Source organism: Vanrija pseudolonga, chromosome 1 (genome assembly GCF_020906515.1).
Source record: "Vanrija pseudolonga chromosome 1, complete sequence".
Classification (NCBI taxonomy): Eukaryota; Fungi; Basidiomycota; class Tremellomycetes; order Trichosporonales; family Trichosporonaceae; genus Vanrija; species Vanrija pseudolonga.
The window spans coordinates 3,519,847-3,544,864 of NC_085849.1; the positions used below are offsets into that span (position 1 = coordinate 3,519,847).

Here is a 25,018-nt window from a genome sequence, read left to right on the forward strand (position 1 = left end):
TCTATGCCCAACTAACCCCCCTAACCGCTGGATGTCGCCGAGGCCGAAGTCGACGTCGACGTCGTGGACGCCTCGCGAGACGCCGTGGGCAAGCTCCCAACCGACGCCTCTCGCGATATCACCTTGTGCCCCGACGACGACTCGCTCACTAACGACAGCTGCGACAACTGATATCAGCACAGTCCACGCACCAGCAACTCACATCATCACTCGAGCCCTGTACTCCCCTCGGGTGGTCAAGGTCTGCCCTTGCCACCTCGCTCTTGCTACCCCTCCTCCGGAGCTTGGCCATAAAGCCCAACTTCTTCGGCTTGGTGGCAGTGTCATGGTGGTCGTCAAGCACCTCCATGCTCCCGTTTCCGTTCCCGTTCCCGTTCCCATCGTGCTCGTGCGGATCACCATCAATCGTGTCAGACACTGTTGGTGGGTGAACGTCGTCAAAGTCCAACGGTGTTGCAGGCTGCACCGTGAAACGCAGGGGCGACTTTGAGCTGCCCTTCTTAGACGACGTGGTCGAACTGGCGTCCGTCTCGATCCCAGCCATGTGTCTCAGGCCCTTCTTCGACCGGAACACAGACGTCTTGGTGAACACCTGGTCGATAATTTCTTTGCGCTGCGACCATGCCGACTTGAGCAGGTCCTTCTTGACGCACTCGACAATGTCCGCAAAGCCCCAAACCTTGTTGACGTAGTGGAACTCTGGCGCGTTGAGCTTGAACTGAACGACTTCGGGCCAGACAAAGCCGCTGCGCGGCTTCGAGTCGTCTCTCTGGTCATGTTAGCTCGGTTCCATTGCCTCAACCTACCTTGTAGTCCAGGACGAAGAACGTCTTGCCAACGACAATGGACCCAAAGGTCCAGTTTCTTGACGCGCGACGTTGCATTTCCGCCGCGTCCTCGTCGGGAACAGTGCTGAAGCCATGGGGCGGCGCAGTCTCGAGGATTGTGTTGGATCTGTGTCTCCCATTGGCAGTCGTCACCAGCGCGTGTGACGACTGGTTCTTGTCTCCCGTCAACTCCTTCTTCTTCGGATGGTGGTTGTTGTCCTTGACATCGTCGTGCTTCTTGGTCCGATCGTTGAACAGGTAGTCCATGGCCAAGCTCCCAACCCGCTCCTCGAGTTTGAAGCGGAACGGGTAGAGGTAGAATGCAAACTCCTTGATGATGCCGATACCACCGACAGATGGGACAAATGCCAGAGAGCAAGACACGGAGCAATTGCTCTTCTACACCCGTCAGTACTCCACCATGCCACTTTACTCACAACATCGCTCCTCTTCAAGACAAGCTGCTGCCTGTCGTACGGGATAATGACCTCCTGGTACACTGAATCCGCATTGGAGTTGAGCGCTTGCAGTTCGCCAATGACCAAGGCATTGTCAGACGACGCGTCCTTGTTGTTCTTGATCACGCCCATGGTATGCTTGATGTTGAGCTTGAGCAGAGGGTGCCCACTGTCACGGAGCATGTGCCACGCAACGTTGCCAGCGCGAAGCTCGATCCTCGAGTCAATCTTGAGCGCCTCCTTGGCATCTTCACGGTCCTTGCTGATGTTGATTACCTCAATGGCAGTGAACAAGCTCTCGGTTTCATTGAGCACGTCGGTTCGGATCTCGAACAGCAGCCGCTTGCCCTCGTCGCTCAGGCGATCCACGTTCGACTCGTAGTCACGTTGGAGCGCAGACAGTCCACGAATGTGCTGCTGTGTCAGGTCCAGGTCGGCCAGTAACTGTGGCGTGTTGCGATCACGGCGGTCAAACTTGTACAGGAAGTTTTGAATCTTCTCCGTGCGCGTAACCGACTGTGGGTCTCGGTACATGATCAGGTCCGTGACGATGTAGTAGAGTGCCGTGTAGTGCTGCGACGTGGCCGACACGGTGATCATCGGGATGAGGACGCTCGTGAGGTTCTGGTGCTTGCGCAAGTGGTAGATTGGCTCGCCGTAATCGTCCAGAGTCTCTGGCCATTCAAGACCACGAGGCACTCTGAGCGTGTTGAAGCGGTCAAACGTCGCGATGAGGTCCGTCTTGAGGACGATCCGCTCATAGTCGGACGATTCACTCCGCACGTCGACAAACACCTCACGAGGTAGGAACTCGAGTTCGCGGTTCATGCCATTGGTACGCTCCAGCGAGCTGTCGGTCGGGCTGAACGCCTGCATGCCCACCAGGTCGACCGTGTTTCGTGACAGAACATCGGTAACGGTCTGATTCGGGCCGTCCATATCCTTGATGCTGAACACCTTGAACGAGATTTCGTCCACAGCCAACAGGATCACGGCGTTCTCATCGGCCGTGCTGCGGAGCGAGATCTGCGGTTGGAGACAGAGGACACGCAAGCTGGGGTGCACAGAACATTCGGTCGGTAGACCTTGCTCCGCTCGCCGGACGGCCTCGTTATCCGTGAAGATGTTGACGGGTACACGGAACTGGTCGGCATTGTGGGTAACCAGGTTCTCCAACATTTGGCGCATCTCATCAATGGAGAAGTTCTCGTCCGAGCCGAGCTTGTCGTCCTGGTTGAGGCCATTAGCCCTGCGCGCGGCCCGACGAGTAATGCCGTCCCTGATGTTCCTAATCGAGCTGGGCTGTCAGCGTCATTCCCTAGCTGAAGCACCTACGCATTCGATGTCGAGTATTCCTCACGCTGGCGATCGCTTCGAGAATAGAAGTACTTGTACAGCACGTTGCGCGACACATTGTTGAAGAAGAGTCGCGGGCCGTGAACGTGGACAGTGTTCTCAAACGTCAGAGTCGCGTCATTGTCCAAGAGCTTGGTTCCAGACGGCGGGGCATCGTGGGGCACAATCGTATTGTCGTCCATGTGTCGCCGTTCCTGTACTGCCAACTTCTGTATGTTGGCCTCCAGGATGCCAATGCGGTGGTGGACCTGCTCTTTCGTGGCCTCAGAGCTCGGCTGCAGAGTCAGCACAGTCTTGGTCAGCCCCACTCACGCTCTTGAGCATCTCCTGGAGCTCTTCGATTCGCTCCTCAGCGAGCTGCGTCTGCATTTCACCGACGCTTGCCGCCGCGCCCAAATAGCAGATGTGCGTCTTCTCGTGTCCAAACTTGGTGTATCCCATGTCGGTGTACGCCTTTTGGTCGGGGAACGGCGATGTTCTGCGCGCCTTGATACGACGCGAGAGGAAGACATGCGAGCAGTCGCCTAGATGGACAATCTGCATCCGCGGGTTCTTGTCGAATGGAATTCGGTTCGCATCGATAAAGTCGAAGAAGTTGTACCATTCACGAAGGTCCTTTGGAAGTTCATCGGCCTTGGGGAAGTTGAGCTCTGGGTCATCGGTGTGGGGTGTCTCTGGGCCTTCGGAGATCTCGCTAAACGTCGCGACAATGCCCTTGATACGCATCTCGTCGAGCAAAAGGTCTGCAGCGTAGAAAGGCTTGTGGGTGACTGTCTTGATCCTGTTGAGTAGCTCGGACCACTCTCGCTTCTCCACCATTCGCTGGTGACCGTCCAGACGGAAGCGACGGACACGCATCTTGAGACCAAGGCTTTGTGCTTTACCATTGTGCCAGAGCTCTCGAGACACCTGGTCATAGACGTGCGACATGTACACTGGCGCAAGGTCGCATCGATACTGCATGGTCAGTAAAGCTTGACGACTCAACCCACCTTGATTGTGGCCATGCTGGCACCAAACTTCTTGGATGGCGGTGGCCCTTCGGGGAAGACTCTGCCTTGCCTGATCGGGGCCGGCGTCTTGGCTCCGAATAGTCTCCACCAGGCAAAGAAGTGGGCAAACGCCTTGGGGGTCAAGTGCAAACTGTTATGCGTCTCGGCGTCGACCGACTTGTTGTCCTTGTCGCCATCTCTTGGCGCGTCAAGAGACACGGAAAAGTGGATAAAGTCGGATCGGAACCCTTCGTAAGAGTCGAACGGGTGACCAACTTCCCTCTCCATGCGATCGTATGCCTCTGGCGTTCGTAGGATGACAGTCTGGTGAGGGCTGAATGTGAACAATCGGCACTGGCGATGCAAGAGGTTGTCTGTAGTTCCGTCCTCCGTGCAGGTCCACGCGCGACATGTCCTTTCGAATCTGAAGCCGATGCCGAATCGAATGCCATTGAGGAATCTCGCACAAGGCTTCTTGGCCTTGCGCAAGATCAAGGCTCTGTCCGCCGCTTCTTGATCCGCTGGCGGGGTGTCGTTACCTACGGCAGCTGCATCGTGTAGTGCCGTCAGACTGTAGTGTCAGCACCGCCAGCATAGGCGCAACCTACTCTGGTATTGTGACGAGACACTCCTCGGCTGTGATCTGTATGAGCTCGCCCTGGTTATTCGGCTGGTTGATTTCGATTCGGACATTCTTCCGCCACACAAGTGCAAAGCCTGCCGCCATGCCGTTGATGGCGTACGGGTCTGCCGAACCTATCTTGTCAGCATTGCTAGAGGGCTGCCACTCACCCTTGAGGTAGAAACGGAGAGTACCCTTGAAGTCAACCGTAACCTTCCAGTGAAGAATGAGCCTGATCTTGTCCCAGAACCCAACTCTTGGAGATGGGTCTGGCACAGCGAACGAAAGGGTATCAAACATCCTCTGGACATCAGATATTCCTGGCGAGTAAGACGTGCCCCATGTCAAGAACGTGGGGGCGGGCGAGTTGACCTTGATAATCGGCCGAGCGTACGTCTTGACAGCAAGGAGTGTCTTTGGTGTATCGACAACCAGCGCCGGAGAGTCCTCCTGACCACAGCCCTCGGGGAGAACGATAGCAGGGACAAAGACCCACGAGTCCTCGTTCGACATCTCCTCGGCGATCACGAACAGAGTGGTGATCTTGAAGCTGGGCCCGCCGTGTGTCCGTTGCACCCGCAGAAGAGGCAATGGGTAGTCGCGCAAGGAGAACTTGAACTCATCCAGTGACAAGTCGAGGTTGAATGGAATCATCAGAGTGAACTCAACGTCATCCTCGAATGGTGAAGACACCTCGCCCATGTACTTGATGAGTTCAGTGCGGTTCTCCTTGGGTGCTGAGATGGCGAGATTGACGCCAGAGAAGGCCGCACGAATCAAAGGCACTGTTTGCTCAAGGGGTAGCAAGTGGATAGGTAGCTTCTTCTCAATCTTGATCTTGAGGCGGTCTTGAACCCCGTCCTCTCGACGACGCTGCTCGTGTCTCGCGCGCTTCATGCGTTTCACCCAGTTTCGTGAAATGTGCCACTGAAGACGGTAGTGGGCTTCGTCGACGTCGACCGTCTGCTCTGTGGTGAGCCCAGACGGAGACTTGGCTGTAGGGTCGCGTAGAAGGTTGACCTTCTGGTCAAACATGTCCTGAAGGTTGAGCCTGGTCTGCTGTTCAACCAGACCAGCGCGGCACGCCAAGTTGATCCTGCTCTCGACGGGGTGATCGCGTGCTTCCACGTGGAACAACTCGACCTTGATCCGGAGGTTGGGCAACTTCTTCGGGCCTTCAGCGTCGGGCACCAGTCTGTTCTCAAAGTGGTCCAACTTGATATTCTCCGCGAGGAGCTTGGTGGCCTTGATTATCGTCTTGACACTGAGAATGAGAGACGCCATAACAAACGCGTACGGCAATCGAATCCGGAAGCCCTTTGCGTGCACTGCGATTGATCCTGGGGACTCGAGCAGCACTTCCAAGTCCTTGATGCGGCCAACCTCGTCCCAGAAGCCGAAATACTGCGGGCTCAGGCAATGGAGGAGGGCGTGACCTGCCCGAACCGCGAGCAGCTTGCCCTTCTGCTTGACCACGCTGACGGTAGACATGGAGAAGAATATTGGGAACTCCTGGGGCAGACCGAGGTGCACCCACACCGTTGGCATCTGAAGCACAAAGTCCAGATTGGGCGACCGGGGCGACTGCGGCGAGGATGGCGCCGGTTCCGGTGTGGCCTGCTCGGTTGGCGGGGCTTTCGGTGCGGGGGGCTTGATCCTCGTGGCGATCCGATGGGCTGCCTTGGCAACCATGAGGCCAGAGTAGATGTCTGAAAGATTTCCGACGACGTGAACCAGCTCCACTTGCGACCGGACCATGACGACGGTCTCTGCTTGAGGTGACAATCGATGAACGTAGCAGTTCGTGAGGAAGGAAGGTATCCGAACAAACGCCCGGGTGCCGACATCGACACCTGGAGTATAGTCCGTCTCCGTCTCCAGTGGCTGCTTCCTCAACGCGGCGTTCTTGGATCCTCCCCACAGGGGCACAAAGGCAGCGTTCTCGTCTGGCCGAGGCGGCATCTTCCAGTCATCAACCGGAGGGAGCCTGTCTGCGCCACCCTTTGCGACGAACGCCTGCCCATTGAAGACCGAGTGGATCGTAGTGTCCAGGACTGTGACGCTCATCAAGGCAGCATGCCCGCCGTCCTTCTCAAGCCCACGGGTAGCAGCCATTGCTTCAGTCGTGATGTCGTCGTCGAGGTTGAGCTGCTCGCGCGGGTTGGAATCAAGCCGATGCTTGCAGTGCTTGGCGTACGCGGTGCTGGCGTAGTGGGCGTACTCGAGCTTGATGGTGGTTCGCAGCCAGAGACCACGCACCAAGGAGCTGTGTTCGGGATTGAGGTCTGGGTGACCGACAAACACGGAAATGTACCCGAGCGAGACGCGCAGCGAGATACCAGATGGGAGGCGCTCGATAAAGCGTGCTTTGCCATCGCTGGGAGGCTTGGACACTGGGGCGTGGGGTTTGGCTGCCCGCGGCTTTCCGGCGTCGATGAGCAGGTCGATGGCTTTCAGGACCGCCGCGTTCCAGAGCTCAACCTGAATGCCGTTGTCGACAACCGTCTCAATGTCCAGAGTAAGGGTGCCGGGAGTGACTGTCCAATGCTCGTCCCCATTCTCGAGTGACGTTCTCGAACCCAAGACACTACCATGCACTCGACCTTCGATAGCACCAATGGTGGCAAGTCGGTAGGTCTTCTCCCTCTCGTCCTGCGCCCCAAGCGATATCCGGGTGGTGAGTGGCCGCATCCTCACGAAGGCCTCGCCACGTTTGACGAGGGAAACATCGTCTTCTGAAGCCGAGTCCAGTGACGTTTCTGGGGAAGTGTCATAGGTGAAAGAGCTTCCGGTCTCGGAAAACTCTCTGTCCGAGGTACCTCCTCGACCGTCGTTACCGGGCCGGACGTCGCTGAACGACGAGTGGGCACCAATGACCAAGCCGTCCGTCTCCGTTGATATTGTCGCAGAGTCTGTCGAGCCACTGTTGCCGAGTGCGACTGAGATGCGACCAACTTCGAAGAGGATCCTGAAGCGAGGAGGCAGCGAAATTGGGCGGGCTGGTTTCCGTACAGGCTTTGGTGGCTGAGGCGTGGGCTTCGGGTGTAGATGGTGCCACGCCTGCAGCAGCTCCTCGAAGACCTTGACATCGCCTGCCGCATCGACCGACGCGATACATCCGCGGGCAATGACGATGGACAGATTCAGGTCGTCACTGAAAAGGAGCTGGCGTGTCCAGCCACCCGGGCGCCAAGTTGTCAACAGGTCGATCTGGGCCTGCTTAATCATGAGGAATTGGGTGGAATCGGACGCCTTGCCTCCCGGTGACAGATACTGCGCGCCGATAGACCTCCACTGGATGTGGGCGTTGATGCCGCGAATGACGCTATTCTCCTTGGCGCTTGACCCATAGATCTGACCAAGCCTAGGATCTGAGCCAGAGTTGGTGCCGGACAGAGCAAGCGAGAAGCCGGACAAGTCGACAGACACGGTGTGCGAGTCGGTCAGGGCAGCCTTCTCGCCTGACGCTTCCGGTACCTTTGGTAGCGAGTATGACAGTCCCACTTGCTGGGCCGCAACTGATACAGACTCGAAAGCACGCAGAAGTACCTGGATGTCAGTCCCACTCAAGAGATCTTGACCTACGCGAGCCTTGCCTCGAGGTGCCCAGGGGGACTCGGCTGGGGCAGTCACCGCAGGCGGTGCAGCTGGTTCTTCTGGCTCAGCTGCCGGCTTCGGCTTCGCGAGCCCACGGAGCTTCACGGCCTGGTTTAGGTCGCTCGATACTCTGCCAATGTTGATGCTCAACCGCAGATTGTCCTCGTCGAGGACGCCACGGTTGGGCCCGAAGCCGGCAGACAAGACAGCCTTCGAGTCGGTGTCGATGCCCATGATCTTGTCATACCCGCCGTCGTTCTGCTTTGCGTACCACGGCAGCGGGTGGAGGATGGATTCGAAAGTGCCCATGGCCGCGCTGCCGAGAGGCGTGTTACCACTGCCGTTGCTGGGGAACCGGGCATGCGGGGGAACTGCACTCGCGGGCTGAGCAGTCGACGAGGTCGACTTGGGCAGGAGGATCGCCGCTTCGGAAACGACAACAGTGAAGGCGACCCTCTCCACGCCCTTGGTAGCGTTCGTCCAGAACTGAGATGCGGTCTTTGAGACCCGCGAGTGGATGGAAGGGGATCGGCGGTGTAGGCCCCCATCGCGCCTTGTTGGCGTACCCTCAGCGCTCGATTCCTTGGGGAAGGCGGGGAAGTCTTCTGTATGCGCGTCGGGCTGGAGACTAGACACTGGCGGAAGGGGCCCAGACGTGTCCTTGGTGACTCCAACGCGCACCTCGCCAATGGAAGCCTCGAGATCCTGGAGATCCTCAAAGATGACTCTGACCCCCGACACTCGGATCGACACCAGGCTGGCCAGAGTCGACCAGTGAGGCAGGAGGAAGTGTGTGATGAAGTGGACCACCTGCTGGAGAGACTGGGGAACCGCAATCTGTTTCTGGACGGTCAGCACCATCGTCAACAACAACTCGTGCAACTCACCTTGCGCTTGGGTGGGCTATCGTCGTGAGGAGCCTTCCTGACACGAACGACTATACCCTCAACGTTGAGTGTGATTAGGCCGACGGGGGCCGGCCCTCGCCCGCGCGACCAGTAGATCCTCTCGATGCGGAGCGTCGGGACGTTGGCGACCTCATGAGATTTGTGACGCCATTCGATGCCGCGAGCAGAGAGGAGCGAGAGACGGGTTGCTCTGAACTTGAAGCTGCTGGCTATTGACAAGGCGGACGGGATGACGATGTAGGAGAGAACGAGGGATAAGGCAATGACGCCAAGCAGGATCTTGAGCCAAGACATGGCTGCTGGAGGAGCCTGGCGTCACTCTGCCGTTGGCAAGAGTGGGTGTAGGGAGCAAGAATGCAAAGGAAGGTCGTGTTTGAATGTCGATGGGTAGGGTTGGACCAAGAGGGCGAGGGCGAGATGGCAGACAAGTCGGTCTGTTTACATCTGGTGAGCTTTTGTTTCTTGGCGAGATCTGGGAAGTCGAGGCCGAGTTGGCACAATCCAACTTACTCTCACGACAATGGGGATTGTTTGCGAGTTAATGCACCATGCTCTCGTTGCAGGTGGTAGGGAATGAATGGATAGAGTAAGTGGTTGAACGTGGAAGCGGGCTGGTTGCCGCGAGAGTGAGGCGTGTGTGCGTGTGTGGTAATGTGTGGTCGTTGGAGCGGGCAGCAGTGTTCTGTGGGATCCTTGTCGCTGGCAGGCAGTCACCGAGGCCGACGACGACGACGACGAGCACCAGCTGCAGGCAGGCCGCAGGAACCGAACCGGCACAAATGTCAGCGGAGGCGACGTCAGTTGGCGGCTACGCGTTTTGGGTGACGTCGAGTCACGTGACGGCGTGGGTGCCAAGGTGCAAGGCGGCAGGAGAGAGGTACTACTACCACGTTGCAGTCGACGACGCGCCGGCCCCATCGCTTCGTTCGGCGCCGCGTATGCAGAACAAACGCCAAGATTTAATCTCGAAGAGGTGCATACGGGTGCTGCGCATGCACCGCACATTGCCCGATGGGCAGTGTCGAGCAAGCGAACAGTGTGATCAGTGACACGCACGCACGCACGCACAGGCCGACGGGCTGCATTCAAAAGTCGGACATTTGATGATGGGGACCAAAGTCAAAGGGCTCTCCCCTTGCTCTCTCATGCATATCGTTGCCCCTGGCGCCCCTTGTCCTGGCAGGCAGGGCGGTATCCTGGCCGGGCAACTCTACACTAGCTAGGACAAGGGGGGGCGCCTCCATCACGACGACCAGCAGCCCACCTGGCGCCCACCGGCCAGCGGTCGGGACCGACCGAACTGAGCCCTGCCACGTGACCCCCGTGGGGAAGTGGAGGTCGCGTCAACCAGACGATTCCATTGCCGCCATGACCGATGTTAATCAGCGAGAGCGAGCAACCGACGCGCGTTGCGATACATCCCACCCAGAGTTGAACTACAACTCGTAACTCTCCAACATACCTTCACTCACCTCATACCACACACGACCGACACGAGCACCATGTCGCTGATCGGTCGGTTCGAGCACCTGCCCAACAGGCCACGGTCAGACGAGGCCAGGTAAGTTGTCTTGCGTGCGCCTGTCAACTGACGCCAGGCCACTTCTCGAGAAGATTGCGAGCCAGGTGAAACCTATTATGACGAAGCGCGACTGGAAGGTCGGGACGCTGGCTGAGGTGGGCTTGCGGGTCCGCCAATCCTTAGCTCACGCACAGTTTCTTCCCTCCAACCCCGCACTGCTCGGCAACAATATGAACGCGGGGCAGCGGATCAACCTGCGCCTCCGGCCACCGGGGAACGAGTCGACATTTTACGAATACGACCAGCTGGTGCTGGTGATGTTGCATGAGGTTAGCTCGCCAGGTCTCCGTGGTCACAGCTGACCCCACAGCTCACACACATCGTCCACGGGCCACACGACACGTCGTTCTACAAGCTCCTCGCCGAGCTCGAGGAAGAGTACTACGCCCTCAAGCGCAAGGGCTACGAGGGGGAGGGCTTCCATTCCTCGGGAAACAAGCTCAATGGTGTCCGGGTGAACGAGTACGAAGGCCGGCGTCGCGGGCTTGCGGCCGCCGAGAAGCGCCTGCAGCGGCAGGTGATGAGTGGCAAGGGCGGCGTGCTGGGTGGCTCCAGCACGACCGGCAAGTCGATGCGCGAAGTGGTGGCCGAGGTGAGCTTTGGGGGGAATGGAACATTAGCTGACGTCAGGCTGCGGAGCGCCGTGTACGAGACGACAAGAGCTGCCACACGCACGGGGACCACGAGGTCGAGGAAGAAGTGCGCAGAGCACAGGCCGAGAGTGTCGGTATCGATGCGAGCGACCTCGACACCATCGCGGGAGACAGCGGCGACAGCGACAAGGACATTATCGACCTCACGGCGTCAGACGAGGAGGTGACGCGCAAGCGCCCACCGAGCCCAACGCAGCCTGCCGGGCCGTCCAAGGTGCCTGCGTCGCGTGTGCCAAAGGCACCAGGTAACGGCGTCGGCGCCGCCAAGCCACCCGCCACAACGTCCGCGCCGAAGCCAGCCGCACCCAAGCCCGCCGCACCCCCCGCAGAGTGGTCGTGCAACGTGTGCACCCTCATCAACCCCATGTCCCGTGCCGCGTGCGACGCGTGCGCCGCGCCGCGTCCCGTCAAGCCGGTCACCAAGGACGGGTGGTACTGCGAGGTGTGCGGCGCCGGGCCGCGCGAGCTCGGGTTCTGGAGCTGCCTCGAGTGCGGCGTCGTGCGCACGTTTGGCTAAGCCGCTGTTCTTATAATTCCATAGCATCTGTCGTTGTTCCCTGTATGTAGCATGCATCGTACCACTACCACCAGTGGAGAGGACACCCCATGTCCACGCTCCCACGAACCACCTCCACCGAGCGGGACCAAATTGTGTAACTTTGAACGATGCCATCCCCGAAGGTCAAGGCAGGTCAGTAACTGGCAACTGCAACTCGCGACACCTCGTCCAGTCCATCGACCAACACCAAAAGAGCGCGTGCATGCCGTTCAGAGCACGCCTCCATCCTGGAACGATAGCGCGGCGCGCGGCCGCGCGCCGCGTCCTCGCCCTCCCGCTCCCCCCTCCCCTTCCCGCAACTCTCCCTCCAAGCACCCCGCTCGCCGGTCCGGGGCCGTCCAGCGCGCGATGGTACGGCTCGGCTACCGCCCCGCGCCAGTCCGCCTTCTCCGACTTCTTCTCGCGCCGGCGTCGGCGGGCACCGCAGCAGGAGGAATCACCCGCCGCGGCCGTGCTGGCGTCCCTCGCCTCGGGGAGGACAGGGGCCATCAACACCGCGTACTTTGCGCTCTTGGACGCCCGGCGCCAGCTGTCCGCCGAGGACGCCGCGAGCGTAATGGAAGCCCTGGCGACACGTGCCGACCCACGGGCGTTCTCCCTCCTCGAGCGGGTGTACGCCGCCCTCGAAAGCGTGCACGGTGTCACCCCGAGCGAACGACACTACGCGGCGATGATCACCGGCCTCGCGACGGCCGGGCGCGCGCGCGACGCCTTGGCTTTCGCAAGAGAGACGGGCAGCCCCGTGCCGTTTGACGCCGTTGCAGCTGCCGCGGCGCTGCACGAACCCGACGCGTTCGACGAGGTGATCACCGCTGCGAAAGCAGCAGGGCAGCTGAGCGAGCGGCTGTACGCACCGCGATTCGAGGCGCTGCTCGACCGGCGGGCCGCCAAGAGCATGAGCGACGTCGACGCCATCGCGGCCGCGATGGACAGCGACGGGCTGACTCTGGGCCCGTGGTGCGAGGTGTCGCTCGCGCGCGTGTACCTCGTCCTCGGGGAGAACGAGCGCGCCGCCGCGCTCGTCGGCAGCTGGGCGCCCGAGACGGCCGAGCCCGAGCTCGCGCCGGCGCTGTACGACGCCGCACTGGCAGTGTACATGGGTGTGGGGGACACGGCGGCCGTCGAGCGCGTCGTGGCTGCCATGTCGCGCACGTTCGGCACCCCCGGCGGCGCGTACCCCCGTGCGCTCGAGTACCTTGTCCGGTCACGACTGGGCGGCGACCTGAGCAGCGCGAACAGCATCATTGAGGCGGCTGACGCCGTCGGCCGCGCATCTGCGCGCGACCTGCCGCCTTCGGCGTGGCAGCGGGTCATCCTCGGCGCGCTCGAGGGCCCAGGGGGCCTGCAGACCGCGTTCGAGGTGTACACTGCTGCACGGACCCGCGCGACGGTCATCGACGCGACGCTTGCGCAGGCGCTCGTCGAGGCGCTCGCGTGGCCTCCTGCTGCCGAGGGTAGCGCGCGCGCGACCCCGCGGCTCGCCGAAGCCATGGAGGTGTACGGCGACCTGATTACCGCTGCCGACGGCGACCGGAGCGTCGAGGCGCTGCAGCCCACCGCGCGGCTGTACCTGCCCCTCCTGCGCGCGTGCGCGGCCCTAGGGACGGAGGCGCACGCAACCGCGCTGCAGCTCCTCGCCGACATCAAGGACCGCGGCGCGCACTTCCCCCCGGTCAAGAACCGCAGCCACCAGATCACGGAGCTCATCGTCGACCTGATGCGCAGCGCGGGCGGCCACCCCGAAGCGCACGCAGCGTACCGGGCCGTGCGCGCGGCGTGGCCGTACCCGCTCTCGCGGGCGCAGCACGACACGATCGTGACGCAGTTCCTCAAGCTCGAGTACCCCGACTCTGTCGTCTCCAAACCAGAGTTTGTCTTCTCCCTCATGGACGACATGCGCGCAGAGGGCTACCACCCCGGCACGCTGGTCCTCACGACCCTGCTGAGCAAGTACGCTGCGCTGTGCAAGCGCATGCAGAGGCAGTACAGGGACGCGCCGGCCGAGCTCTCGTTCCGCCTGCAGGCGCTGCTGTCCGCCACGCGCGACGTGCATTCGCTCGTGTCGCTCGACGCGCTCATCGAGGTCGACGTGCCGCTGCTCACGGCGCTGATGGACGCGCTGTCCAGCGCAGGCGTGTACGAGGAGGCAATGGAGGTGTGGGACCAGATTGTGCGCCGGCGCGAGGGCACGCCGCCCGAGGACGCGGCCCGCCTCTTCGGGCCGGCGATCTCCGTCGCCCTCGACACGTGCGGGTTCTATGGCAACCTGCCGCGCGCGCGCAAGATCTGGCACTGGGCCCAGCGCCACGACCTCCGCACCGACCGCCACTACCTCGCCTGGGTCGAGTGCCTGCTCCGCTGCGGCAAGCTCGACGAGGCGCTAGACGTCATCACGGGCATGTTGCGGCCCAGCAAGGAGATTGCCGCGCTGCCGCTCAAGCTGTACCGCAGCACTGAGGACATTAATCTTATCAGGGAGAGACTGAGTGAGCGTTTCCCCGAATGGTGGGACGAGCTCGCTGCCAGTGTCAACCTGTAAAACCATAGCATATGCATTGGGGGTGCGCAGAGATAGTCAGGAGCGACGTGCCGTGCCGAGCCCTAGCCGTGCCGTGCCGCGTCATCTCCCCCTCCGACCAGTCCAACCAAATACCACCTCCACTGCATTCGCGCCATTCGCGCCGCGCCGCACAGATGAATGCGCTACAAGAGTACAGACAGCTATTACACCAATCTCTCTCGTATTATCCCTTCAGGGAGGGTAGTGTCAACGACAAGGGTATGAGCCAGAGTCGCGGGTATCGTCGGGTCGCAAGGTATCGCGTGTATATGTGCCGTTGAGGCAGATGGCTTGTGTCGCCTTTTTGATCGACTACTAGTCGGTGTCCTCGCCGGCCGAGCCGTGCGCGCGGCTGCGCGAGCGCGTGACACGCTGCGGCGTGCCCTCGCCGAGCTCCGAGGGGGCGACAGACTTGCGCGTCCGGCGGCGGGGCGTCGCGGTGCCGTTGGACGTGGCCTCGGCGGCCGCGGCCTTGAGCTTGGTCGCCGTCGCGGCGGCGCTCGAGCTCACGTCCGAGTCGGTCTTGTCGGCGATGCGCGACGACTTGCGGGGCGTCTGGGGAGCGGCCGAGACGTCCTTCTTCTCCTTCTTGGCGGCAGCGGCCTTCTTGGCAGCCGACGAGTAGATCTCACCGGTGAAGGGACTGCGCGGTGTCAGTGGGGCCTTGGGAGATGCACTCACCCCTCGTAGCGGAGCGCGATGGCGTAGACGACCCAGACGAGGGCGGAGAGAACGATACCGGCGGGGGACTCGTACCTGGGGTGGGGGTCAGCTGGCATTGTTACGGACTACCCAGCTCAACTCACCAGATAGCAGTGCCGAGGAACGCGAGGGTCGAGCCGACGTACATCGGGTCCTCGAGCACGTTGAAGGGGAAGCCGGTGACGCGCTCCTTCATGAGGATACCGCAGTAGTCGCCGAGGTAAGTGCCTGTGGTGTGAGCTGCGACCGTTTTCCTGGTCGGCCGACTCACCGACAATGCCGAGGGCGTAGATCGAGGTGACGACAAACACCTGGCCCGTGACGAAGAGGGCGAGCGCGAGGGCCTTGAACACGGGCTGGGCGAGCACAGCGAGGTGGGGCTGGTGGCGGAGCGCGTTCTGGTAGCTGGCGGTAGTGATGGTGGTCAGACATTTTCGGCCTCGGGAAACGGCGAGCCGGCGTCGCACGACTACTCGGGCCTGAAATCCGGCCATGTCGTCGCCGGCTCCGGCCGGCGTAAAGAAAGCCCAGCCTACTCACAGATGGTCGCGGAGGATGCCGAGCGAGAAGATGGTCACGAAGAAGAAGTAGGTCGCGGGGAGGGAGCCGCCGAGGAGCTTGCGGAGCGTGTGGTTGCGGTACTCTGGTGTGGTGTGTGAGTGTGTGTGATCCGGTGCCAAGAGATAGGGCGGGCGAAGCAAGCGCCGGCGTCGGCGTCGGTGCTGGCGCCGACGCATGCACGCCGCCTTCTGCCCCTCCCCCACACACCGCTACGCACCATTCCGCGCGGTAATGTTCCAGTAGAGCGGGTTGAAGATGATGGAAGCGATCGCAAGCCACAGCGTCGGCTGGGACACGTCGATGGCGTCCTTCCAGCTGTCGGCGTAGACGTACCCCGCGTTCGAGAGGGGGAGGTACGCGGCGACCTTGGGCGGGATGTAGGCGATGACGGTCTCGTAGGTGGTGGTCGACATGGTGGCGCGGAGAGGTAACAATAATGCCACGATAAGCCAGAAGTTGAAGTCTGAGCTGCTTGCTGCCAGAGGAGACGGCCGACGAAGTAAAGTAAAGTGACGGGCCCACGTGAATGGAGTGATTGTGAAATGGGAAGAAAGGCGCGACGCTGCATTAACGGGAGCGAATGGGACACTTAGGCGTGGGGTGGGTGGGGTGTGGCCATGCTGCCAAGTGGCGAATGCACCCCGCCCACTCCACTTTGTTTACACTTTTCCGGCCCCCCAATGGCTGACAACAACAAATTAACGGGGTACCGCTTGTGCCAATTTCCGAGCTAAACAACAACATGCCGAGCTAGCTGCAACACCAGCACCACTCGCTCTCACGGCCACAACACCCCCGACGGCGACACAGGCGACAGTAGTGATGATGCATGCGGTGATGAGTGATGGTAATGGTGATGGTGGTGGTACAGTGGTTTTGTTCTACTTTGTCTCGTCGACGACGCCCACCTCACGCCACGTGTTGCGCCTGCGCTCGGCCGCCCCGGCGCCGCCCAGCTCCCACTTGATGTCGGGCTTGGGAGCACCGGCTGGGGCCAGTCTGGACTGGTGCACCACTGCCGACGCCTTCTTCTTCTTCCCGTGCTTCTCCCTCACACCCGGCAGGCGCTGGAGACACAGGTCTAGCGCCTTCTCCGTGCGCTCCTTGTAGCTCATGGCCAGCTCGCGGTCCGGGAAGCCCAGCTCGAGGCGGTACGACAGCCAGATGTAGGTCACCAGGCTCTTGTGCAGCGTCTCGAGGGCCGGGATGGACTTGACGGCGATCGGCGGCGCGAGGTACTGGCTGCTCGTGACGGCGTATGGCGGGAGCGGGGGGAGGGCCGCAAGCGCATCCTCCACCTGCTCGAGCATCTCGAGCAGCTCCGAGCTCTCGAGCACATCATCCAGCTCGACGTGGTAGCTGTCCGCGTACCCGTTGACCATGGAGAGGAAGATGTCGACGAGCTTCGGATCGCGAATGTTGAGCGGCGCCATGGAGAACGAGTCGGCCTCGGCGAGGGTCAAGACGTCGCGCGCGGGCTCGATCAGCTCGGCAAGCGCGACACGTTGCCGCGGGTCCCCGAGAACAGTGTATGGCGGCAGCTTGGCGAGCTGCGCAAAGTGCGACGTCAAGTCGGCAAACGTCACGTTTGAGGGGAGTAACGGCGCCAGCGCCGAGAGCGACGTCAGTGGTGCTTGCACCACTGCGCGCCGGATGGGAGGGAGCGGGAGCGAGAGCATGGTCCGAAGCAGGGGCAGGTCCTCCTCATGGAGCGTCGTGACGCCGCCACCCGGCGTAGCCTGCTCGTCCGTATTACCGCTGACCTTGCGCCCCTGTCCGAACCGACCGGCGCGGCCTGCAATCTGCTTGACCTGGGAGAGGGAGAGAGGAACATCTTTCTTGCCGTTAAACTTTGACAGGCTCTCAAAGATGATGCGGCCGATTTTCCTGCGTGTCAGCCAATGCCTCGTGTCTCTACTCACAAGTTCAGCCCCATGCCGACGGCGTCACTCGCGACGAGCACCTCCGTCCTCCCGCCATCCTCGTTGAACTCGCGGGCCTGCTCCGCACGCGTCTCGGGGGGCAGTGCGCCGTACACCACGGCGCACTTCTTTCCCAGCGATCCCTCGATGAGCTTCTTCACCGAGAAGACATTGGAGCGCGAAAAGGTCACGATACAGTCGCCCGGTTGCACCTTTGACCAGTCACCTTTGAGGCTCTCGTCCTCGACCCGTAGTGGCGTGAGGCGGTCGTACTTGTGCACGGTGAGCGTGTCGCCCTTGAATGACCCGATCATCGATTTGAGGAGCTCGGCGGTCGTCTCGTCGCCGCACAGGTGCACCTCCTTGGCGTTGACCCCCATGACTGCGTTTGTCCACGCAAACCCGCGGCCCTCGTCGCCGAGCATCTGGATCTCGTCGATAACCACCACGTCCCAGCTCTCGCCGCCGATCCCGTTCACGGGCAGCATCTCGACCGTGCACGCGACGATACCGGCGTCGGGCTCGACGATGCGACGCTCCTCCCCAGTCAGGAGGTTGCACGCCCGCCCCTTGCCGTCCATCTCGCCAACAGTGCCGAGGTTGACGCGCTCCCACACCTCATGGGCCAGCAGTCGTAGTGGGCCGGCGTAAACTCCCGTTCCGGCTTTGGAGAGCGCCTTGAGCGCGTTGTACGTCTTGCCAGAGTTGGTCGGCCCCATGTGCAGGTGGAAGTGGCGGCTCACTCTCCGCGCCGCGTCGTGCGTCTGCGCAAGGTTGGAGATGTTGGTCACCTCGAGGATCGAGCGCAGGTGTAGTCGGAGGTGCTGCGGCCCCAACGCAGCGGCATACTCGAGGAAGTGGCGCATGAACGCTGCCTCGAACACTGGCGACGCGTCGCCCGACTCGAACGCGAGGATGAGCGCCTGTGGGTCCCACCCGAGTGCAGCGACATCGTCCAGCAGCGTCGCGCTGCTCGTATCCAGAGACTCGAGCTCGGAAGTGGCCTTGGCGAGCCACGCCGCGGCGACCGGCTCGGCCTCGCCGTCGGTGAAGCCGTAGTCCTTGAGACGGACCGCGACGCGCGGAGAGCGTGTCCAGCCCTCCAGTCGAGACGAGATGGTACGGGGCAGGCTCTCTGGCCGCAACACTGCCACCTTTGGCGGTGCGGCATGCTTCACTGCCGGCCGCGCGCGCGGCTTGTCCTTGTTGTGGTGATACCTCGGGTTGCCTTGCTGCCTTTGGTCTCGGGGTGGTGGTGGACGACGTTGTTCGGCTGTGCGGAGCGCTGGCGCGGTTGTCGCAAGCGCGCGGGCCAGCGGTGGTCGGGGTATCCGGGGTATCAAGTGTGCCGCCAGCTGGCGCGTGCCGGCGAGCCGTGTGAGCGCCATGGCTGTGGTGTGGGGGGTTTGTGTGGAAGCAGTGTGTCCTCGCAGTTGTCGGTCGTCCAACACAATCTCGGACGGCTCGACGATGCCGAACTTCGAAATCTCGGAGGTTAACGGGGGGTAATGTATATGTTTCTGGGGGTGGTAGGGCCGTGCCTGTTGGCGGCGGTGCCTTAGTCCGAGCAGCGGCTGTGTGTGGGGGGAAGGCAAGGCAACTGCATCATGGGCAACCAGAGACGCCTTGGACGAGTGCAGCAGCCGTCAGCAATGACCTGGTCGCTGCAGCCGGTTGCGGAGGCTTGAGGGCCAGCCAGTCCCCGCACTCTCTTGTCAGTGACCCCGTGTCATGCAGGACGTTTGGCGGGGGCTATGGAGGGGCGACCGACGAGAGAACGACGCATTGGCGGCGTAGGTCAGGAAGTGAGACCGAGCCCCCACCCCACCCTCGCTGTGTCGTCCTGAATGCTATGATGGTTGAGACCGAGAGGAATGCAACCACCCAGTGCTGGCTGGGTTGTAGATCCCCACCCCCCCATTCTCCAACTTGTTGCATCGCTTGTGCCACTCGACCTTATTGCGCTAGTGATTACAAGGGGGGTTCGTCACGGCAACAAGTAAGAGCCGCCGCACGCACCGCAACAGCAGCAGCAGCAACCCCACCTTCCTTCGCCTCTTCTCCCATCTGGCCCCGCGCCGCCGCCGTTGTTGGTTCTATTCCAATCCAACCCATTTCGAAACCCATCGCCGCGCTATTCGTCACTCTTGCCCGACAAGCTTCTGCCTAACTGCAACAGCAACCACCATCTCCCATCATTCTCCTCTTCTACTCATCACCCCGACGACACCGCGGCCACTGGCAGCATCAGTCGCCATGAGCCAACAGCCACAGCAGCGTAAGTACCAGGCGACAACCATCACGACGCCCCCCCACCGAGCCCCCCACCCCAGTACCCCCTTACTCCGGCTTATTTGTCACAACGAGGCGAATCATTGACCCACTCGAACAGCAGGGACGCAGCCCACGCTGCAGGCCCCAGCGGCCGCCGCACGATCCACGCCCACTAGTCCCACTGCATCCCCCAGCCTCCCATCAGCTCCTCCGCCTTCACGTGCAGAGGTTGAGCGCAAGCTGTCATTCAAGTCGGCACCCAGGTCCAGGTCAAACGACGCTCCCCGCCGCCCAAAGGTAAGTGTAACGCGAGGGGGTTGCCCCGGGCCTGATGTCGTCGGTCGCGCGTCAACACTGCGCGCGCGACAGAGTACCTCGCCGTGATCACAATGCCCGTGCTGCTTCACCTTGCTGACGCACACTTTAGGTCGCAACTGGAAACGGCAACGAGTCAGACTCATCGGTAGCCTCATCCACCCTCCCATCACTGATTACATCGCCCATCTCGGTGGCGGCGCAAGGTGGGCCAGTCGCGGCATCACCAATCACAATTACTCCGTCCAACGCATCGCCCGTCGTGGGCGGCCATGGCCCCACGCTCCCGCACAGCAGCTTGAGTGCCATTGCAGAGCAAGGCAGCAAAGGCGGTCTCGTGCCTGCTCCGCGGCGCAAGGCCTCGCTGTTCAGCGGTATCGGCGAGGACACGCTGCCTGAGCTCGACGAGCTCGAGGGGGTCGCCGAAGAGGGAGGAGAGGACGACAGCGACGGCGCAGACGACGACGACACCAACCCCGGCGGCGGTGAGGACAAGACGGATCTCACTCGCGGCATGGAGGGCGAGCGCGTGTTCAAGTCTGGCTTCTTGATCAAGAAGCAAGAGCGACGAAAGGTACGCGCGGCGGGCCATGGGGTGCAAGTGCTGACATGGAACAGCAATGGAAAAAGAAGTGGTTTGTTCTGCGCGCGACCAAGCTCGCGTACTACAAGGACAACAGGGTGGGCTGGATTCATTCGGTATAGCGCTAATCAGCAAGGAATACTCGCTCTCAAGGGCAATCGATCTTAGACAGGTGCACTCATGCGTCCCAATCTCGTCTGGCGAGAAGCAGAAGCACCCCTTTGCGTTTGCAATCGTGACGTCGGATCGCACCTTCCTTGTCGAGGCGCTCTCAAACGAGGAGCGCGAGGACTGGGTCAAGGCGATCAACCTCGTACGCAAGCGCATGACGGACCGCGAAGACGAGGCGAACCGGCGGCGTGACCCCTCGGCTACGCGCGCAGTTGCCGTGCCAGCCCGCCCAGGTGCTGGTGCTGCTGCGGCGCACGACGAGGTGGTGGAACCGCATCAAGGTACCTGGACGAGCACCTTCTCGAGCACAACGGCGTCGACATCCCCAGCCCAGTCGCAGAGCGGCAGCTACTTCCACCACATTGTCCACCCGCAGAACCCTGCAAGTGCTGCCGCGCCTCACGCGCACGTCGCTGCCAGCTCGTCCATTAGCAGCACGCTGTCGGCGCAGCTGGCGACGCTGTCCACTGGCGCAGCCGTGGGCGGTGCTGTTGGCGCTGCGTCCAACGGCGCAGGAGCCGCGGGGGTAGCCCGTACGCCATCCATCAACGCCCCCGGACCTAGCACGTCGGGCCCGAGCGCCGCCTCTGTGACTCGCCGCCTGTCGCACCCCATCCCAGTGCCTACTGTCCAGACATCCCGCCTCGACGGACGCCTGGCAGGCGGGCCCACCTCCCCCACCAATGCCAACCTCAGCCCGCCCAACGCGACGCCCCACCTCGGAGCGAGCTCGGACGAGGACGAGGCCTACTTCTCGGACCCGCACACGGCGTGGGCTGACCTGATTGCGACGTCGCCACCGACCAACACGGTGGCTGACCCCAACAAGGTCATCCTGGCGACATACCTCATGAAGCGGAGCCGGAAGACTGCACGCGAAGTCTGGCGCAAGCGGTGGTTCTTTCTCACTTCCGCGGGCATCACGTACACCAAGAGCCACATGGACAACCGAGTGCTCACTTTCATCAGCATCCCGTCGATTCTCGACGTCTTCTCGCTGGAAGACGCCGACGACGACGGAGCTATCGACTCGTCTGGCGCAGAGGATGGCGGCAACTTCCGGCACCCGTCTTTGCGGACCAAGCGTGATCCAGTGGCCCCACCGAAAAACATTGAGCATGTGATCCGCATCGTCACATCCAAGCGGCGGTACGACCTGTGTGTGCCTTCCGAGGAAGAGGAAATCAAGTGGATTGCGGCGATTCGCGCGCTGGTCAACCGCGAGCGGGAGCGACAGGCTGCTGGGGCCGCGCAGCCTCCTATGAGTCCGTTGACCGAGACTGCGCCAGCACTCAAGGCGGCGGCGGCCACGCATCCCCCTGTGCCGACGATTGCGCAGCAGCCACCGACACCGGGCAGCCAGTCGTCGCCGCTGCTCGGTGGCAACATACCGCAAGTGCCGCCGGTGCCGCAGCCGGCTGTCGCTCCCGCTTCGACGACGCACACGCGATCGAGAAGCGCAACGCAGGTTGCAAAGAACGCGGTTGCCGAGGCGACGCGAAAGTATGTGGAGGTCGGCAAGCAGTAAGGACTTGTGATTCTGGCCCGATAATAGTCATGACGAGACGGCTCTGGTAGCACTGTGTGTGCAGAGTTTGAGTTTTGCAGCAATATAGTCAACACAACACCGACGAATATAGTCACCACGACGCGACGATCTGGTAGAAAGCGTGCATGTACATGGGATATATTCTATCGACCCAAAAAAAACTACAGTCTAGCACTGTAGCACCGGGCTCTAGTGGCAGCGTGGCGGCGTGGCTCGCTCGTGTTAAATCCTAAACTCGCTGGCCATGACGGGGAGGAAGACGACACATGCAGTGTAGAAGACCTTGAATGAGAAGAGGAAGAGGCCGGGGAACTCTGACCATGCAGGGGCGGCACGCTTGCCCGATGTGGGCAGGCCCTCTGTGAAGAGGATGTAGATGGAGTAGAATGCGACCGAGAAGAAGTGGTAGAAGAGGATGAGGGGCTTTGGCGTGAGGGCCGAGAGGAGACCAACCGGGCCGGCGACGCACTCGCCCCCGAGCTCAAAGTACTTGAAGCAGCCTTCGCGGAGGACGGCGAGGTCGTCGTCTGCCGCGCCAAAGAGGTCGTACAGGGCGATAGACAGCACATTCACGGTGCCCGACAGGCCCTTGCGCGCCCAGAACCACTCGCGCAGCCGGTCGGCGATGACGTCCCAACGATCCAGCGCGCCGGCGGGCAGCTCGTCGTCGATGCTCAGGTACTTTGTGAGCAGGACCACGTCGTTGAACGCGACCGTCATCCCGCCGCCAGTGAGCGGGTGCCGCATGTTCCACGCGTCGCCGACCATGATCGTCCCGCGCGGGCTCGAGCCGGTGCCCTGCATCGAGGGGGGCAGGAAGCTGTTGGGCATGGTGCGCAGGCGCTGTGTGTCGAGCGCGGCGCGGATGGCGGGCGCGAGCTCTGCCGGCAGGTGGGGGAGGAAGTCTGTCAGGATGTGTTTCTGGGGTGTGCGTGTCAGCGCCTTGTGTCTGTCGTGGCAACGCCGCCTCGCTCACCTTCAGATCCCCGTTCGCGACGCTCGGCAGCTTGCCCTTGACGTCGACGAGCATTCTGATCTCGCGCGCGCGGTCGCCGATCTGGTACAGCAGCACTGGCCCATGGGGGGTGAGGCACACTGTGCCGTGGTACCGGAGCGGCAGGTCGACGTCCTTGAGGACGACGCCGACGAAATGCGAGCGCAGAATCGGCGTGGGCAGGCGCGTGCCCGGCTGCTGGCGGAACTTGGAGAAGCACCCGTCCGCGATGATGGTGAGCGGCGCGCGGATCTCGCGGACCGTGGGCTCCGAGTCGCCGTCCTCGGGCTTGATGGCGACTGTCACGCCGACGACATCCTTCGTCACCCGGTCGTAGACCAGGTCGCGGACGGTGGCTTCCAGCACGCTCGCCTCGCTCTCGTCGATCACTTTCGCCCGCAGCGCCTGGATGAACCGCCCGTGGTGGAACGAGCGGCCCTCTTTGCGGCCAGACGCGGTCGCGACGGCCCAGTGCTCCTTCTCGCCGATGGCCGTGTGGCCGTTGGTCGCATGGCCGTTGGCGTGGCCGTTAGCCTTGCCGTTCGCGTGGCCATTGGACACGGCCTTGCCGTTCGCCTTGCCGTTCGCCGTGCTCGCCTCGGCAGCGACGTACGTCTCGAGGTCGGGGTACGGGATGCCGACCTGCCGCGTGCCCGAGAGCACGCAGTATCCCTCGACGGGGGTCGCGTCGATGCCCTCGAGCGTGCTCGCCATCCCGAGGGCAGCGAGCGCAGCCACGCCGCCCGGCTGGAGCAGCTCGCCAACGATACGGTCCGGCTCGGACAGGTCGCGCTCGAGCATGAGCACCTGCCTGCCCGCGTGCGAGAGCGCGTACGCGAGCGTAGCGCCCGCCACACCGCCGCCGACGACGATGACCTCGGGCGAGAGGTTGGGGTTGGCGCGGGGCGTGAGCTGTGGTGGTGCGGGGTCAGTGGTGGTGCGATGTGGAGCTGGAGCGAGCTCGAGGAGGCCACACTCACGCGCGATGGCCCGGCGTGCTGCTGTGTCGTCTGTACTCCTGTCATTATGGGCGAGTTGAGTCGCTGCTGTAGTTCTAGTAGTGTCTAGGTGTCTAGAATGCGTGGAGGACGAGATGTGGTCAAGTCGCCGCGTCGTGCCAGGAGCATTTATTTACACGCCGCTGCTGGCCGCCTCGACTTTCAAGATTCATCGTCCCACCAAGGTCACTCCTTTTGTCCATCACGGCGCGTGGCGCGCGAGCAGCGCGACTTGGGCCGAGGGGCCCGACTACCGTGCCTGGATCGACACGTGGTGGCGGCCCTGAGTTTTTACGGTGAACAGCGCTGCATGCCAGTCACGACGGAGGGATTAGGAGGCCACAGCGACGCCGAGCGGCGCCGACGTCGTGCGATTGAGGCGTCGGCGGCGGCGCGTCTCGCCTTGATATAGCACGGCACGGCCCGTGGGTGTGCCGTGGACCGTGTGGAGCGAGTGATGGGATAACGAGTGATGGGACGAGCAGATCTGGCGTGTGTGCTCCGGCTCAAGCCACTGCGGCCACTATCGGTCCACGAGGCCCCGCTGCACGGTCGCGCCGGTGGGTCTGCATCAGACATCAGGCCATCAGACGACAAGGCGGTTGTGGCTGCTGCTGCTGCCACTGTCGTCGACCTTTTGTACTTGCTTTACGGCCCCGACTGGCCGACAGTGCGTGGTGCCACCTTGTCAGCCAGGAGCCCATCGGTCCCTGCTGCCTAATCGCCCTGATTACGCTCGCTATCCATGTCATTAGTCCCTAGTCACCGCCTACTAACGGGACCAAATATTCCAGCACCCCCCCACCCCCGGCCGCCAGTCAAAGTCACGGGTCGG

At 62.1% G+C, this 25,018-nt stretch overlaps 6 protein-coding genes across 6 annotated transcripts; 3 read left to right on the top strand and 3 right to left on the bottom strand.

Annotated features, from left to right (window-relative positions):
• Positions 1–20: 20 nt before the first annotated feature.
• On the bottom strand, positions 21–9,054 carry SPAC3H5.09c (UPF0648 protein; the record flags this gene model as incomplete). Its single annotated transcript, XM_062767804.1, has 9 exons — positions 21–158; positions 203–769; positions 807–1,226; positions 1,265–2,582; positions 2,621–2,916; positions 2,954–3,598; positions 3,634–4,204; positions 4,242–8,695; positions 8,740–9,054. 9 exons carry the CDS (start codon positions 9,052–9,054, stop codon positions 21–23), a joined length of 8,724 nt encoding a protein of 2,907 aa, XP_062623788.1.
• Positions 9,055–10,180: 1,126 nt separating this feature from the next.
• On the top strand, positions 10,181–11,586 carry WSS1 (DNA-dependent metalloprotease WSS1). The gene is made up of 5 exons (XM_062767805.1): positions 10,181–10,321; positions 10,359–10,437; positions 10,477–10,611; positions 10,653–10,934; positions 10,973–11,586. Exons 1-5 carry the CDS (start codon positions 10,263–10,265, stop codon positions 11,510–11,512), a joined length of 1,095 nt encoding a protein of 364 aa, XP_062623789.1. The 5' UTR covers positions 10,181–10,262; the 3' UTR covers positions 11,513–11,586.
• Positions 11,587–11,661: 75 nt separating this feature from the next.
• LOC62_01G001325 (uncharacterized protein) lies at positions 11,662–14,093 on the top strand (the record flags this gene model as incomplete). Its single annotated transcript, XM_062767806.1, has 2 exons — positions 11,662–11,686; positions 11,794–14,093. 2 exons carry the CDS (start codon positions 11,662–11,664, stop codon positions 14,091–14,093), a joined length of 2,325 nt encoding a protein of 774 aa, XP_062623790.1.
• Positions 14,094–14,147: 54 nt separating this feature from the next.
• Positions 14,148–15,914, bottom strand: choC (Phosphatidyl-N-methylethanolamine N-methyltransferase). The gene is made up of 6 exons (XM_062767807.1): positions 15,595–15,914; positions 15,357–15,459; positions 15,088–15,221; positions 14,921–15,044; positions 14,796–14,870; positions 14,148–14,757 (listed from the first exon to the last, which is right to left on the bottom strand). Exons 1-6 carry the CDS (start codon positions 15,788–15,790, stop codon positions 14,430–14,432), a joined length of 960 nt encoding a protein of 319 aa, XP_062623791.1. The 5' UTR covers positions 15,791–15,914; the 3' UTR covers positions 14,148–14,429.
• A 3,424-nt stretch (positions 15,915–19,338) lies between these two features.
• Positions 19,339–22,317, top strand: PLEKHA1 (Pleckstrin y domain-containing family A member 1). Its single transcript, XM_062767808.1, has 5 exons — positions 19,339–19,577; positions 19,779–19,870; positions 20,001–20,462; positions 20,507–20,569; positions 20,608–22,317. Exons 1-5 carry the CDS (start codon positions 19,556–19,558, stop codon positions 22,168–22,170), a joined length of 2,202 nt encoding a protein of 733 aa, XP_062623792.1. The 5' UTR covers positions 19,339–19,555; the 3' UTR covers positions 22,171–22,317.
• On the bottom strand, positions 22,299–24,334 carry SQLE (Squalene monooxygenase). The gene is made up of 3 exons (XM_062767809.1): positions 24,166–24,334; positions 23,168–24,097; positions 22,299–23,112 (listed from the first exon to the last, which is right to left on the bottom strand). Exons 1-3 carry the CDS (start codon positions 24,208–24,210, stop codon positions 22,414–22,416), a joined length of 1,674 nt encoding a protein of 557 aa, XP_062623793.1. The 5' UTR covers positions 24,211–24,334; the 3' UTR covers positions 22,299–22,413.
• Between the last annotated feature and the right edge of the window lie 684 nt (positions 24,335–25,018).

Coding starts and splice junctions, on each gene's coding strand:
- choC (XM_062767807.1), bottom strand. CDS start 15,790: ATGTCGACCACCACCTACGAGACCGTCATCGCCTACATCCCGCCCAAG. Junction 15,222..15,356: donor GGCATCCTCCGCGACCATCT/GTGAGTAGGCTG, acceptor CACTACCGCCAG/CTACCAGAACGCGCTCCGCC. Junction 15,045..15,087: donor CTACGCCCTCGGCATTGTCG/GTGAGTCGGCCG, acceptor CTCACACCACAG/GCACTTACCTCGGCGACTAC.
- PLEKHA1 (XM_062767808.1), top strand. CDS start 19,556: ATGAGCCAACAGCCACAGCAGC. Junction 19,578..19,778: donor GAGCCAACAGCCACAGCAGC/GTAAGTACCAGG, acceptor GCCTCCCATCAG/CTCCTCCGCCTTCACGTGCA. Junction 20,463..20,506: donor AGAAGCAAGAGCGACGAAAG/GTACGCGCGGCG, acceptor GACATGGAACAG/CAATGGAAAAAGAAGTGGTT.
- SQLE (XM_062767809.1), bottom strand. CDS start 24,210: ATGACAGGAGTACAGACGACACAGCAGCACGCCGGGCCATCGCGC. Junction 24,098..24,165: donor AGCACGCCGGGCCATCGCGC/GTGAGTGTGGCC, acceptor GCACCACCACAG/CTCACGCCCCGCGCCAACCC. Junction 23,113..23,167: donor TCGCGAACGGGGATCTGAAG/GTGAGCGAGGCG, acceptor CGCACACCCCAG/AAACACATCCTGACAGACTT.
- WSS1 (XM_062767805.1), top strand. CDS start 10,263: ATGTCGCTGATCGGTCGGTTCGAGCACCTGCCCAACAGGCCACGGTCA. Junction 10,438..10,476: donor AGGTCGGGACGCTGGCTGAG/GTGGGCTTGCGG, acceptor GCTCACGCACAG/TTTCTTCCCTCCAACCCCGC. Junction 10,612..10,652: donor TGCTGGTGATGTTGCATGAG/GTTAGCTCGCCA, acceptor CTGACCCCACAG/CTCACACACATCGTCCACGG.